Below are 15,992 nucleotides of genomic sequence, written 5' to 3'. Positions count from 1 at the left end.
AGCCACATACTCTGCTGTGATTGGTCAGTAGGTGTAGTTTTTATTGTTGATTTGTTTACCTGCTTCAGAGCAGGTTAGGTGTTCAGTTCATTGAGTAACCATGGTGATCTCCCCCCCGGTAAGAAGTGACCCTCTGTTGTAGGACTAAACACCCAGAGTTAGCCCTGAGGTTACTTCGCTAACCCCAAGTCCTGCTTCCTAGTTCAGGGTCCCAGTCGGTTCTCTTATTTGGCTGCCTGGATCAGTAAATGGGATTGAACACGTTAGCCCTTCCTCCGTCATGTGCGGCGCTTTAGATTATATCTCCTACAGCGTGAGAACTACCGTTACAAAGGTGCACCGTATTTTTCTCGCAAGCCAATCAGAGCAGCCTGGGCTTTTTTTCATCTACTAAAGCGAAAGTGTTTTTGAACAATAAGCATGAAACATACAAGTCTGAACCTGTAAATAAGCCTGATAAAGTTCTGAGGTATGAGGACAGTTTGCTACAGCTCAAAAAATGTGTCTCGACCACTCGAAGCTCTTTAACACTACATGTCATCATTCACCCATTCATTCACTGACGACAGGACTACCGTTGCTATATTAACTCACCGCTATTGTATTTGATATAGCTGCCAGGAGAATATTGTGAGTACCGTTGGCAGGTGTGAACTGTTCAGTCACAGGAAGTGAATTTATTTGAAACGTCACTGCATTTGGTTGTACAAAGACATGAATTATTCTAGGGGCGAGATTGATAAAGTGTTTTTGTGGATAGTTGACCGGACACACAAGGTGTGTGATCTGGATGCTGAACTGAAAAAAGTATTAAATATCCAGCAAAGAAGGTTCAGGGTAGAGCTGCACTGTGGACAACCCACTCTGAATAAATACATGTACACAAAGTGACAGGACACCGTTAGTTATGGAATACTTTTATTAGAATGTCTTTCCAGTGTATACACTAACACTGTATATTCATTACACCGTCCTCTACAGAGGGTCCTCCAGCAGTTCAGTAGAATAATGAAGGCACATGTACGAAAGACAAATTCACAAACTGTCTCTGTGGGGTTTAAGTGCACAAACACAAAATAAAGTAACACAGCACACTAAGTCAGGCAGTACAGTAGGGCCTAGTCCTAAACCCTGACCCCCCACAGACTTAACTGATGTCACCTGGTGAGAGGCTTCAAGGGCTCAAAATGTTAGAAGGAGGAATGGGACAGCACTTTGCAGCGATGGAGAACATGTTACATACAGTTGTGGGTATAAGACTTTATATATATAGTCTGTGTAGTTACCTCTGAGTGAAATGCTCTCAGTGAATTTAGTTCCCCCGGTAAGCAGGGAGGCAGAGAATAATGATGTCTGCTAGAGAGCCCTCAGACATTGGGCAGCCTTCAACCCTCACAGACCTCAGAGTCAGAGTGTGGAGATTAGGATTGGGCCCCAACACCGACGTTACAACTGCAAAGTCAAACTCAAAGGGAGGATAGAGCTAGAGTTTCCGTACTGGGCTTCTGGGTATTGTAGTATTCGAATGGTTTTCTATCTAGGAACTCATTGGGCTCTCATCACTAAAGGGATGATACTGAATGGTTAATATGTGTGACTGAGAATGTGGTGGAAAGGAGTGGAGTGCCTGGGTAGAAAGGAGATGAAGTGCCTGGCTGACTTCAGTAGGCGTGGTTGGCCACGTACAGAGAATCCTGAGCTGCTCCCTTCTCTCCAGAGGCCTCGTACTTCCCCACAGCTGCCTTGCTATTATTCTGTGGAGAAACACAAAGCAGAAGGATTCCTTCAAACATGGGATTGTATCCGCCATCCTCTAAACCACACCTGGGTCTCTCTTGGGTCTCTCTACTCTGTCGTCGTCGTCTCCTCCTCCTCCTCCTCCTCCTCCTCCTCCTCCTCCTCCTCCTCCTCCTCCTCCTCCTCCTCCTCCTCCTCCTCACCATGGCTCTCTTGATGTACTCCTCCTGGCAGGCCTTGCCGTTCTCCTTCTTCCCTCCCCAGGCCTTCAGTGCGGAGGCCTGCAGGGCCCGGCCGAAGGAGAAGGTGAGGGCCCAGGGCCTGTGCAGGGCGCACTGGTTGATGGCGTTCAGGTTGATGGTGGCCAGCGCCTCGCTCTGACCGCCTGACAGGAAGGTCACACCTGGGGAGGAGAATGCACAGGAGGAAGGTCAGGTAGAAAGCAGGCATACTTGTGATAAGCATGTGTGCGGATAGCTACGTGTCCATCTCACCTGGCACCGCGGGGGGCACAGTGCGGCGCAGGGCGGTGACAGTCGCCATGGCGATCTCCTGAGGGCCGTACTTTTTAGGGCAGGAGTGGCCAGCAGTCACCATGTTGGGTTTGAGCAGCGTGCCCTCCAGATAGACGTGGTGGTCAGACAGGGCTTTGTAGACCGCTGCCAACACCTGACACAGGTCATAAACACAGTCAGAGATGTGACAGCAGGACGATGACACACACACACACACACACACACACACACACACACACACACACACACACACACACACACACACACACACACACACACACACACACACACACACACACACACACACACACACACACACACACACACACACACACACACTTCACTGCCTGAAGGAACTGATGGATGGACTGAAAGCGACAAATACAGGTTATTTAAGGTAGCTGTTGACTAACAGTACTGTTTCTAGGATGTTGTATTTATGTTATACCGAGCAGATTTAGCCGCGTGGCTGAAGAGACAACAGAAATATCTCAACAAGCGTTGGATGGATTGCTGTTAAATATAGTACAGATATTCATGCTCCCCAGAGGATGAGTCGGGTGCTTTAGTCCGTTGGGCTGGTCTGAAGTCGGGACTTTGTGTATTGGCCACTGCTGTGTAGCGATCAGACACCAGTGTGTAATCAATAAGCTGTATGCCTCGCTGTCAGACGAGACTAAAAAAAGGATTTCCTAACTTTGTAAGACAAAATGTCATCAATAAATACATGGATATAAATGTGCTGAATTGTTATTTATGAACATAATGGTATCTGATACCAGCTGATCTATTTGAGTCACAATCGGCATCTTTTCATATGCAGTCTGGTCGGGTTACACGGGGTTCACACGTTTCTTTTCTTTGACTCGGCACTGATCTACTGAGCACACCGAGCCTTCTCCTCCAGTTCTCATCCAGTCAGTCGTCTGCACTCGTGTTGACCTGTCCTTACCTGTGTCCATGTGAACTACAGCCTGAACAAACCATTCAAACACTCTACCTGTTGGCTAGTAAAAGTGCCCTGACTGACTTAGGTTCATGCTGCCACAGAAGAAGCAGAAGACCTGACATGATCAGACACGATCAAAACAACTCAAATCAAAGTGAAAATATGCACCACGTTAGCAGATTGCTGCTTCAGGGTGATGCTGACATGTTCCTGCTCTGTACTATATGACAGACTTAATATCTCAGACCAGTTACACATCTGTTCCCGCTGACCACCATCACCCACCTTCTCAGTCACATACTGGCAGCGCTGCAGGTCGTGGTCACCGTCTGGAAGAATCTCAGGCTCCACGATGGGCACGATGCCATGCTGAGAGGGGGAGGGGCAGAGAACATAGCAACCAGCGTCATGACAACAGAGACAATAGCACTTCCATGTCCTGGTGACTTGTGTACCAACTGTCAGGAGCCTGATGGGCCAACCGTGTACCGAGTTGTGTAACGGCTGCTTGTGTAAACGTGTGTCCTGTCTGAGTCTCTCACCATCTGGCAGATGCTGGCGTAGCGGGCCAGCACGTTGGCGTTCTCCATGATGGCCAGCTGGGACGGGGTGGTGTCGGTGATCTTCAGCACACAACGCCACTTGGCAAAGTCAGCGCCGTCCTTCTTGTACTGAGCACAGCGCTCGTAGAGCCCGTCCAGACCTGACAAGAGACACAGAGGAACACGCCACAGTTCAGCTCCATCACTGCACAGCAGCAGGTCCTTTACAGAGTCTTCCAGAATCCTACTGTTCATTATCCTTCTGTGTGGCTTAGGGTGAATGGGATGTTGCCTATCATTTCTATTTATATCATATGAGGTCATTTGAACTATTTATTGATAATATTATTAATATCATTTTGTTGCACCTTGCTTTTTACGAATGAATGAATGTCTTATTTGTATGTTTTTTGATCCAATAAAATAAACAGACATGAGATTGATTCAATCAGCTCACTTTGAAAAAGAAAGCAAATGTTCTAATGTTGAGCTCTTTTGCAGAAACTAAGCACTAACGCCCAGCAGTACTCAGCAAGCTTTTGTTCCAGAACCACAGCTCTGTTTGGTTCTCTGTACCTTGAGTGGTGGTCTCTCCATCGGTGCCGGCGAGGGGAACCACACCCTTGTCCACCTTGATGCCCACCACCATGCCCTTCTCTTTGATCAGCTGGGGGAAGAGCTTGCCGCTGTCCGTCTTCTGATAGAGCGTCTCGTCGAAGAAGATGACACCGCCGATGCAGGGGTTGACCCGGTTGTCGGCGGTGAAGAGGAGCTGGCGGTAGAACCTCCTGTTCTCCTCCGTATTCTCAGCGTTGATGCCCTGGAAGCGCTTGGCCATGCTGCCTGGAGGAGTTTAAAACACACGGCCATTTAGCAGTCAGGGAGGCCGGACACTCTCAACTTACATTTTGGAAGTGAGCTTGAATGATATCGGGACCCAGGAGGGGGGGGATCATGGAGACCTACGCTTGTTAAATTGTCTGAATTGTGCCCACATGCTGTCCACACCTCACTGAGGTCCACACCTCGACATGTGGTGGAGCTGATCGGATCCTAATGAAAGCCAGATCTGATCTCAGAGCGTTCAGGCTTGAGTTATTGGGTCCTAATACATACTTCTCTTTAGGCGGTAACTTTAAAAAATGTTTATTTCATATTTGCTCAAACTGTCACTACATCCTGACAGTAGTCCATTAAACAATCTGTGATAATCTGTGAAACAATCAGGTTCCTCTGCCTCCTCTCAGTGCTCCTAATGGCATTAGACAGATTCCACCTGAAGAAAAACAACCAATCAGAGCCGAGGAGGCTCTAAGGCAACTGCCAATCCCTGCTGGTGAAGCTGTGAACTCTCATCAAACAGGAATCTTTCTGTTACTGTATCACCTATTTCCAAACATGTCCATCCACTTATCCACATGAGAGTAGTGGCTGCCATGTGTCTTTAAATCTACTGTCATAATTTGTGCTGTGGAGCTGGAAAGGATATGCCAATCAAACATGACACAACTATATCACACATTTCCTGAGGAAATGTAGTAATGATCACATCACTTCACTGTTAGAAGCACAGGTGTATCTGACATTCAGATCACAGTTAAACAGAGTGAAATGGTATTTTATCTGTACACTGCATGCGTCAAATAATGTTTGTTGCCCCAACATACTGACCCACCACACAGACGAGGTAAGTGGTCTTACCTCGTCTGTGTGGTGGGTATACCACTATGACTGGAGAGGTCACCAGGTAACAGACGGGGTTAGACCGCTATGACTGGAGAGGTCACCAGGTAACAGACGGGGTTAGACCGCTATGACTGGAGAGGTCACCAGGTAACAGACGGGGTTAGACCGCTATGACTGGAGAGGTCACCAGGTAACAGACGGGGTTAGACCTCTATGACTGGAGAGGTCACCAGGTAACAGACGGGGTTAGACCTCTATGACTGGAGAGGTCACCAGGTAACAGACGGGGTTAGACCTCTATGACTGGAGAGGTCACCAGGTAACAGACGGGGTTAGACCACTATGACTGGAGAGGTCACCAGGTAACAGACGGGGTTAGACCTCTATGACTGGAGAGGTCACCAGGTAACAGACGGGGTTAGACCACTATGACTGGAGAGGTCACCAGGTAACAGACGGGGTTAGACCGCTATGACTGGAGAGGTCACCAAGTAACAGACGGGGTTAGACCGCTATGACTGGAGAGGTCACCAGGTAACAGACGGGGTTAGACCGCTATGACTGGAGAGGTCACCAGGTAACAGACGGGGTTAGACCACTATGACTGGAGAGGTCACCAGGTAACAGACGGGGTTAGACCTCTATGACTGGAGAGGTCACCAAGTAACAGACGGGGTTAGACCGCTATGACTGGAGAGGTCACCAAGTAACAGACGGGGTTAGACCGCTATGACTGGAGAGGTCACCAGGTAACAGACGGGGTTAGACCGCTATGACTGGAGAGGTCACCAGGTAACAGACGGGGTTAGACCGCTATGACTGGAGAGGTCACCAGGTAACAGACGGGGTTAGACCGCTATGACTGGAGAGGTCACCAGGTAACAGACGGGGTTAGACCGCTATGACTGGAGAGGTCACCAGGTAACAGACGGGGTTAGACCTCTATGACTGGAGAGGTCACCAGGTAACAGACGGGGTTAGACCTCTATGACTGGAGAGGTCACCAGGTAACAGACGGGGTTAGACCTCTATGACTGGAGAGGTCACCAGGTAACAGACGGGGTTAGACCGCTATGACTGGAGAGGTAGACAATGCTGACTTTGATATTTGAGGGTTTCAAATAATCAAATAACTTTTTTTGTAAACACATGACAGAAAACCCTGTCTGGACTTTAAATGAGTAGTTTAGATGCAGAGCTTGGTTACACAGAAAGTAGTGCTCTGGTGTTGGATGTTACATTGATACATTTGAATGCAGATCTCACTGTTCAGCTAATAGAGAACTGTAAAGATATGTAGCGGGGCATTGTTATAAAAATAAACCTGTCAGTGCTCTCTAGTCAACTGATGACCATGCTGATGTATCAGGTATCAGGTTCTATAAGGTGTAGAGAAATAGAGGACAGAATACATTGTATGTACTTTAGTAGTTTTAGCAGTTATATATTTCAAAAACATCCTGCTGTCTTTAATCACACCAGCAGAGAGACATGCAGACTGTTAATGTGAGTGGTGTGTTACTGTGGGGGGGTCTGTGTGGTAACAGGATGCAGTCATCCATCGCTGCAGTCGTACCTGTGGACTCATCAGCTGCCAGGATGCCTTTTCCAGCAGCTACGATCTTCTGAGCGATACCACTGAGCTCCTTCTTCTGCTCAGTGCTCAGGAAGGGATACGCGTGAGTCATGGTGACTGGGATGGAGACCAGGAGGGAAGAGAGATATTAATATTGGCTTATTTCTTAATAACTCCAGAAGTCAGTCTAACAAAAACAGAAGGAGATTGTGCAGTCTTACTAAATCCAACCCCAACATGTCGACACCATTTCCTCCACATCTGAGAAGTAAGTATTCAGAGAGGCCCAGGACGCTTTCTTTCTTTCTGTAAAAACTTTTGTTGTGTCCCAAAGTTTCTCTGTAAGGCCTACGAGCTATTTACCATGACGAGTTTAATTCTAGTGAGAGAAATACTTCCAGTGTTTCCCCTAGGTTTACAGCTTGGGGCGCGGACATAAACACTTAAAGGAATCATGGTGTTCATGTGTTTATTTTAATGACAGCAGTCAATATAACAACTGAACAATTATTTGAACAGTACATTGAACTAAACATCGGAACATTTCTTTTTATGACAATTATCCACAATTCTGTCACTGCAGTGACTTTCTGGGCCTCTGGAAGAACATTTCCAGAGCCTCTTGATATTTATTTATGCATCTATGTAATGTATTTATTTACTTACTGACTTACCAAGATCGGTCTTGTACAGTCAGGGGGAGTATTTCCCCTCTTGCCATCTAAACCACATGGGAGCGTTTAAAAAACGCAGATATTGTTGTCTGCTTTTCAGCTGGTTGACATGACATATTTTCCGACGCGCGCTCTCCCTCCGCTGGTGGGAGTGTGATCACCTGTGTGTGTGCGCGCGCATCGGGGCGGAACTCCGCCGTGCGCGATACAGAGAGCAGAGAATTGTAAACACGCGACCACAGAAATGACATGCCGTCTGTAAATATGATACATAACATAAGGCTGTTTAGTTTGTTTAATAAAGGTGTAGACTTGTTCTATAGGAAAGGAACCTCAAATAACTTATGTTGTGATCTGGCGCGATATAGCCCCGACTTCTATTTATTCATTTACATAGTATATTTCTGTAATTTTCTCCCCTAAATATAATAGCGTTGTTATTTTAGTGTACACTCTGGTTTATTCATGAGTATATATTTATGTATTTCACCCTCTATACGTTTAATGATGGAAACCAAAACAGAACAGCAGAACCTGCACACTTTCAATGTCAACTGCTACCCCAAAAAAACCACAAACATATCTGAATAAAATACTGATAATCATCACAGTAGTAATAGAAATACAAAAAGGAAAACCACTTCCTCACACGGGTTCGTTTCAGTTATTGTTGGAGGATGAAAGTTGTTACATAATCCAGTATTAGTTTAGTGAATATAAACTTTCCTCTCCATGAATCACCTCAAGACCCTTTGAAGGGCCCGGGGCCCAGGTTTGAACCCCCTATCTAAACTAGCTGCGACACAAGGCACAGTTCAGATGAAGAAGCTACTTTCATTGAAGTAGGGTTGTGAATGCATGACTTTAACTCTAAGTGCAGTATTTCCTTGTATTACCACTTGTACTTGGTATTGGTATCTCAGAAGAATACTTTAAAGTGAATAAAGTGTTTCACGACGCTATAGCTGTCACATTAGCACTCTGTACTACACACGACTGCTGCTGGCTTTGGGCAATTCTTACCAATTTTTCCGACGGTATTTTCCGGTTGTGTTATATAGTAAAGTATTATTAGTAGTAGTAATAAATAATTAATAGTTAATAGAATGTAGTAGCATCTCGTGACGACACTTCCGCGTCCTTGCCACCCAGTTGAAGGACTTTTACTGGGAGTTCCCAAACACAAATGGCCTCCAGAAAACTCCAGGAAAACCCTTCATTTGTATTTATCCTCTATAGTGGAAACCTTAAAACAATTGTAACGTGCTGGACTAATGAGCTCCATATGAGCAGAGCTGTCATCTTCTTAGCGAATGTTTGAAATGAGTGGATGGAGAAAATTAAACTCACCAGGTTGTTGGTCGTGCAGCGTTAGGAAACAGCGGAGAGATGCAGGAAGCTGCTTTCGTAAAAAGGACACGGATGGAGACTGTACAGGGGCGGGACCTCAGCGAAGATTGTCCAATCAGAGCTCAGCTCGCAAAAGGAATGACGCAATGACTCCGGTGATGCTGAATCTTGGGCGTTTATTGACCCTCAGTGTTGTCTTACGGACCACCGTTTGATCAAACATCCTGCTTCACATCCCGCTACACAGCTCTACAGACGTCTTCTTCTTCACATATTACTGAACCAGATCCTACAAACAAAAACTACATTTAATGATGAGATGTTGTCAGTTGTTGTTGCCTTTTGAGGTTGAAGGTTCCCAGCTGGAGACGTTTTGTACTGTTACATCGCCCAGAATCATGCTATGATTTATTTCACAAGCTGACATGGAAGACTTTAAATTAACAGACTGCAGTTGTTGCTTTGACTTCTGCCTGTGTGTTTTCATCTGCATTCTAAGCTACAAAGGAAGGGCTTGTTGCCTGTGAGACAGCGCTGAGGCCCAACAACGCCCTGTCAAGCAGCTCTGGGCGTACGTGAGGATCCTCACATGCACAATGATGCTTGACTCGAGCATCATCACACTGAGGAAATCCCACTGCTGCAGAGCTAGTATAATGTCTATAATCACTTATACAGCTACTTTGATCTGACACCTTCTCACGGCTGTAGGTGAAGCTGGATGTACAGTGTGATGCAGTGGTGGGCCGTCAGGGCCAGCAAGGCCTTCTCTGCTGGCCTAGACAGAATCACAAAGTTATAGCTATTTTATAATTTTTCATAAATATACTACATGTATTATAATTGTTTTCCCCCGTTATCTTATGTTCTCATTGTACAGCTACTGTGTTCCTCAGTTGCTCTGCTTCCAGTGCAGCTTGTTTTAAGTAGAGCTTTTATCCAATCAGATTTCACCTCTGTGTCTCTAGGTAAGAAGAGAGGCCCCAGGCCTGCCTCAGTGCTGCTTTTTCTATTCAGGCTGAGACCAGGGTTCAGTGCAGTAAGGTAGTTACAACAGACCCCACTGCATACTATGGGAGGCTGCAGTTATAAAGCACAAACACACACACACACACCACACACACACACACACACCGTCGTATTGTTTCGTCACATGATCAAATAAAGTGTAAACGTTTTAGGCACCTCTAAACTGGTATTAGTTCACATGATCTCAATGCAGAACATGTCTCATCTAATTGCTGGTTCAGGGGCTTCTCCAGGGATTCACTGTTGCTCTTGCATAAGGGGGGAAGGGTTTGTCTCTATGTGCTCTGTGAAGAAGACTGGCAATCTGCAACCGGCCTCTCGCGCCCATATACGAGCCACATTTCGCACCTGTATTTAAAAATCCATTGATTAATTAATTCAACCTTACAGGAGGAGTTTGAATTGAAACAGAGGGAATTAATGAGAAGAAGAGAAGTTGAGTTAAAGTTCACAGTTCTCTTTAGCTTGGACATCTTGTTATAAAACATGTTGATAAAACAGACGCACAAATCTAACAAGGATAAAAGTTAACAGCAATAACCAATCTAAAAAAGAGAAGTCAATTACAGTAAGTTAACTGTGTAACATACGTGCATCATATCATTTAACACGTGTCAGACACACACACACAGGTCGTGTCACGGACAATACAGTCAGATTGAGAGATTTTTGTCCTCCATTGTTGGAACCAATATGAAGCTGGAACAACCCACTTTTATTTTTTATATTATACCCAGAGTGTAAGTGTAAGTTAGTATCACTCAAACCTTTCATTTTTAAGATACATTGTTAGAAGTGCAGTGCATGTGACTGCGCTATTGTACTGGTGTTGTACGACTGCCCCATTACACAGTACTCTGCTGTGCTGAGTGCACCATCTTCAGTTGAAGGCCATTATCTTAATTGTGTCTCCACTCTACCACTAACTTTCAAATATAGAACATTATTTCGTAAAGCTAGTACGAGGAACGTTAGCTTGCTGTCGATTTTGTCGGATCCTGTGGACAAAAGTGGTCGTGTTTCCGAGCAGGAACCCTCTCATCAGTAGCGGTAGGGCAGCGTGGCGTCAGTATAACATTCAGACGCTGCTGCTAACTTTCTGCAGCGAAGTCACACCAAAAATGAACTGGATCCGGTTTACAATCAAAAAGTATTTAATAAACATGAGAAGCTAGAACAGTTGCAAACAGAATTACTCTATCGATATCAATATGTCCGGCGGGGCAGAGTCCTCACTTGCCCCACCTAAGAGGCCAGCCCAGCTGGTCAACTACAGAGTGATAACGGCGCGAACTGAAGCAAAAACCCTCTGGAACTATCCTATATTTAAAAGTCTCTGTCCGAAAGTTCAAATGTCCAGTATCAGCCTCTGTGATTGGCCGAAATTCAATAGCCCCCTCCTGGCTTTGGGCAGTTATCAGCTCAGTGTTTGGTTGAAGTCGTCCGGACTCCTCCTGCTCTGTTGGTCATCTGTCCAGCTCCTCTGTGTCCTCTTTGATGTCTCTGGTCCTCGACCTATTCCCTTATATGGTCGTGAAGAGCCTGTCCCCTGCATTCCTCACAGCCTGTCTCCCCTGATCTCTCTGCCTCATGGCTCAGAACCCCCATCTACATGTGACTATACTTTGGTTCAATACGTCCAATGATTATGTTTAAGACTCCTACAAGTAAACCTATTGTGAACATATAATATCTTCTATAAGTAAACATCCTGTAAACCTATAATACATTCCATAAGTAAATATAGTATGACTCTTAACATAATTTACATTCTTATCATTGTGACACTTTTATTCTACTAAATAATGCTTTTAATACTTAAATTCTTCACAATATTATACCCTTTCGGCCAATAAATCCCCCTGAATCCTACACACTGTTCCTTTCAGCATGACTGTGTAGAACTAGTCAATGTTCTCTCTGATGCTCTCGGTTCCTGATGGAGCTCATAGAGTTATCAGGATTAAACTGAGGCTGTTTCATGTCCAGTTAAAAGTTCCTCACAGTAACTTTAAATAGTTTTAAAAGTGTCGTAGTGTAAGGTCATAATGGTCCACAAAGACAAATAAATACACACCGATGTACCAACTAGTCGAAATATGACATAATAGTCTAATGTGCCATTTCTGACAATGCAAACAAAGAAAGAATCTCTTAATCCAATCCACCGTTCCTCCTTTGTTTCAAGCTTTTACTGTCTCACGCACATTTTCAGTGCCCATGAACACCAGAGCCTCACTGTAGAGGAGCTGGAGTGTTTTTAATAACTCTTGCACAAATATTTTGAATAATCAGATATAAAAAGTTGAAATATTCCTCCTGTCACGCTTGAAGAAATATAACAAGACAATGTAGGAAGGCAGAGTGGAAATGGAAGAAAGGTAAACACTGTGGGTCTCATGCGGCAATATTCTTTTATTCTTTCTGTTCAGAGAAAGAGAAGTCAACTCCAGACGCACCAAACATTCTTAACCATCTAAACGTGCTCAGGTGTACTGAATGATGAGTCCCACGTGATCACAGGGACATTGACATGTTGAAACAGATCATAACCTGGAGGCGTGCGGCTGATTGTTTATTATTATCATAGGTAACGCCCCTAAACATTATATTCAGTCAGCTGTTGTGTCGAGTGCAAATACTCTGTCACAAGCTTGAGACATGGAGAGATGCCACCAAAAACAAGTCTGTGAGAAGAAGAAGAACGTCAGCAGCAGTGAAATGGAGGTTCTGTTCTCCAGTGTCAGTATAGCTACTGCTGTTCAACCAACATCATCCAAGAGTTTTATGGTCTCAATAAAGATCAATCGACCAATAATCCAATTATTATAGCGACTCAAAAATATATAATAATCTAAACATAATGATACAACATTCATGTTTTTTATGCGTCCTCCAAAAACTGGACAAAATATTAGTGAACCGTGAAAACGAAATGTTTTTTTCTTTTGTATTATTTATTTTAATACTGTAATGCAACCTTATTTGCACCGCCCTCTCTTTGTCTTTCTCACACACACACACACACACACACGCACGCACGCACACAGTGTGTTCTAGGGCCCATGGTAACTACTACTTCTACTACTGCCACTGATCCAGCCATCTGTTGGACTCCTCCATCACTGCTGATAAAACCATACTGAGTTCTGCTGAGACTCACAGGACTCTTGGGGTAACTGCACCTCCTGCTGATCTGCAAATTCTCAGCTTTGAGCTAAAAAAGCAATCGTCCAGTGAAAGCCTGATACCAGACACTTTCTCTATTGACTTTTATTCATGTCTCATCTGGCCAAAAAGACGGCTGCTCTCCTCACTGTAAGCATCAATAAATTCTCCTGCAAACTCCTTAAACTGCTCAGAAGGAACGCAGAACTCTGGTGTTTGCAGAAGGTTACCTGGACCACCTGACTCGTAGAGGTACCAGCAAGGCAAGAAATATTCTACTATTGTCTTCATCATTGCATTTTTAAAGTCTCTCTGAACATTGTCTCCACGATGGTCCAGTTTAGAGAATATCTGAGCTGATAGAACTGTTGATATGGTCATCTGATGGGCTGGCACTGCAATCAGAGGGTTCCTGGTTGGATCCGTGACTCCTCCAGAGGGAGTGTCAAAGTGTCCTTGAGCAAAATACTGAACCCCTCACTGCTGCTGATTAAGAAGATTTTGTTGGAAATCAGAAGAATAGGATAATGATCAGAAACAATATTAACTTTTATTTTGAAATTTAAGCCTCAGCTCCAGCCTGTGGCATGAATGGCCTCACACGCCTTTTATCTGTGTGTGTTTGTGTGTCAGAGTACTAAACAAACTAAAAAGCCATGTAGAACTGAGAGGAACTTCAGCAATCATCTGTGGGTTCACCACTACAAGCAACACCTTTCACATTATACACATATTATACACATCATTTGATTCATTGCTGATATATCCAATATTGTTCAGCTTTAAGTACCTATGTTTTTATTAACTTCTCATTTATTTTTACTGAACAAGACATTCCACACTCTGATCCACAGTAATTTGCTGCAGACCTCACGACCCTGAACAAGAGAAATACCTCAGAACATGTGTGTGTGTGGTGTGTGGACAGATGGACCCTGTGTGTGATGCTACAGAGCTGTACCACTTGGTGGCAGTGCCTGACTGTACTCTGGGAAGCACTAACAACACCTTCTGGTCTGACATCTTGGAGAATAACTGGCTCACCACATCAGACGGATTAGTTTGAAATTGAATCGGCGTAAACCTTTGAAGTGATCCCTCAAAATCATTTCCTACATAATGTTTTGGACCTTTTAAAAAACATCCTCGATTGAACTGCACAGCATAATTAACTAGATATACGTAGGAAGATGTCAAATATGAACCCTGTAAATTCACAATAATTTGGTCTAAGTGAGATCTTAAATATTTAAATATTAAATAAACTATTACAACAGTCTCATTCCTTGCATGTGCAACATACTCTGGAAAATAAACGCTTCTCATAAAGCACACCAGTCCAGTCCTAATCATATTTGTACTGAAATGAGTATCAGGGGTGAGTAATTTGGTTTATTGCTGGTTATCATTTTTCTTTGATTCAAGGGTTCAGAAATGTTATTTCAAGGTTCAAGGCTCATTTATTCTCACTGTATAACAAAAGGTTGCACAACCAAATGCAGTTTAGCATATTTTGCCATGTGGATAAATACATTGGATGATAAGTTGAGTCACAACTGACTCAGGAAATGGTACAAGGAGGGAGCTCTGCAAATATACGTCAACAAATGGAATTCACTAAAAATGATTTGAACACAAATAAACATTGGGTTGTGGAAAGCAGCTGTGTTGGCCATGACGGCAATGCATTGATGTTAGTGGCGGCTGGTGGAAAATGTTCTAGGTAGGGCTGTCCAATAAATTTCAGCAAACATCCCAGAATGATTTAATGCAAAAAAATGAAAGCATCAAACACACATTACTACTTTGCAGTTAAATATTTAACATTTATTCCAACACGAAAAAAGCAGTAAATAACACTTTGACAAACACGTCACGACATCTTATGTTAGTCACCCTCACAGGGAATTCAGTATAATATATATATATATATATTTATCCAAAAACATCGAGGCAAATTGTCTTATGATATCCTTTATGCACGTTAAAGTTTGTCATGGAGTTCCATAAAGGTTCTGTGCTCTTCAATGAAAATATCATTGTTACCCAGATGATGCCCAATTATATCCATTGATTAAGCCAATACGGAACCAACCAGTTTGCTAAACTTCAAGCAACATTGAGGACATAAAAACCTGGATGACCTGCAACTTCCTGATTTGAAACTCAGACGAAACTGAATTCCGAGTCTCTATCACACTGCAGCTGAAAGAAAAAGGCTAAAATATTGTCTTACACACCATTAGAATACATGGTAAAATGGTAAATGGACTGTACAAAGTTATACTTGCATCATAATAGTGTTAGAATTTACCCTCGCCCAATACTAATTTTCACTTCATGAAGGTTGAACGCATTATAACACAAGTCGATGTAACCTCCATCATTGTAGCTGTTTGGCTCCGTGCTGTCTGCAGATGAGCCGCTCACTGTAAATGGTAAATAAACTGGACTTGTTTCTCTCTTTTCTAGTCTTCTGACCGCTCAAAGCTCTTTAACACTACATGTCATCAGGCTACTTTTGTACTTTTACTTAAGTAAGATTTTGAATGCAGGACTACAAGCGGCTGAAATGAGTTTCCTCGATAGGGTGGCCGGGCTCAGCCTTAGAGATAGGGTAAGGAGCTCGGACATCAGGAGGGAACTTGGAGTCGAGCCGCTACTCCTTCGCGTCGAAAGGAGTCAGCTGAGGTGGTTCGGGCATCTAATTAGGATGCCTCCCGGACGCCTCCCACTGGAGGTTTTCCGGGCACGTCCCAGAACACG

At 44.0% G+C, this 15,992-nt stretch overlaps 1 protein-coding gene across 1 annotated transcript; it reads right to left on the bottom strand.

Moving 5' to 3' along the window:
- Positions 1 to 901: 901 nt before the first annotated feature.
- Positions 902 to 9,097, bottom strand: LOC306708974 (fructose-bisphosphate aldolase A-like). The gene is made up of 8 exons (XM_079176957.1): positions 9,030 to 9,097; positions 7,006 to 7,122; positions 4,320 to 4,586; positions 3,744 to 3,904; positions 3,487 to 3,570; positions 2,232 to 2,406; positions 1,941 to 2,140; positions 902 to 1,754 (listed from the first exon to the last, which is right to left on the bottom strand). The coding sequence occupies exons 2-8, from the start codon at positions 7,115 to 7,117 to the stop codon at positions 1,662 to 1,664; spliced, it is 1,092 nt and encodes a 363-aa protein (XP_079033083.1). The 5' UTR covers positions 7,118 to 7,122; positions 9,030 to 9,097; the 3' UTR covers positions 902 to 1,661.
- Between the last annotated feature and the right edge of the window lie 6,895 nt (positions 9,098 to 15,992).

Source organism: Pholis gunnellus (assembly GCF_910591455.1).
Source record: "Pholis gunnellus genome assembly, chromosome: 17".
Classification (NCBI taxonomy): domain Eukaryota; kingdom Metazoa; phylum Chordata; class Actinopteri; order Perciformes; family Pholidae; genus Pholis; species Pholis gunnellus.
The sequence above is the reverse complement of the archived record's forward strand: the minus strand, read 5'-3'. Positions and strand labels throughout refer to the sequence as shown.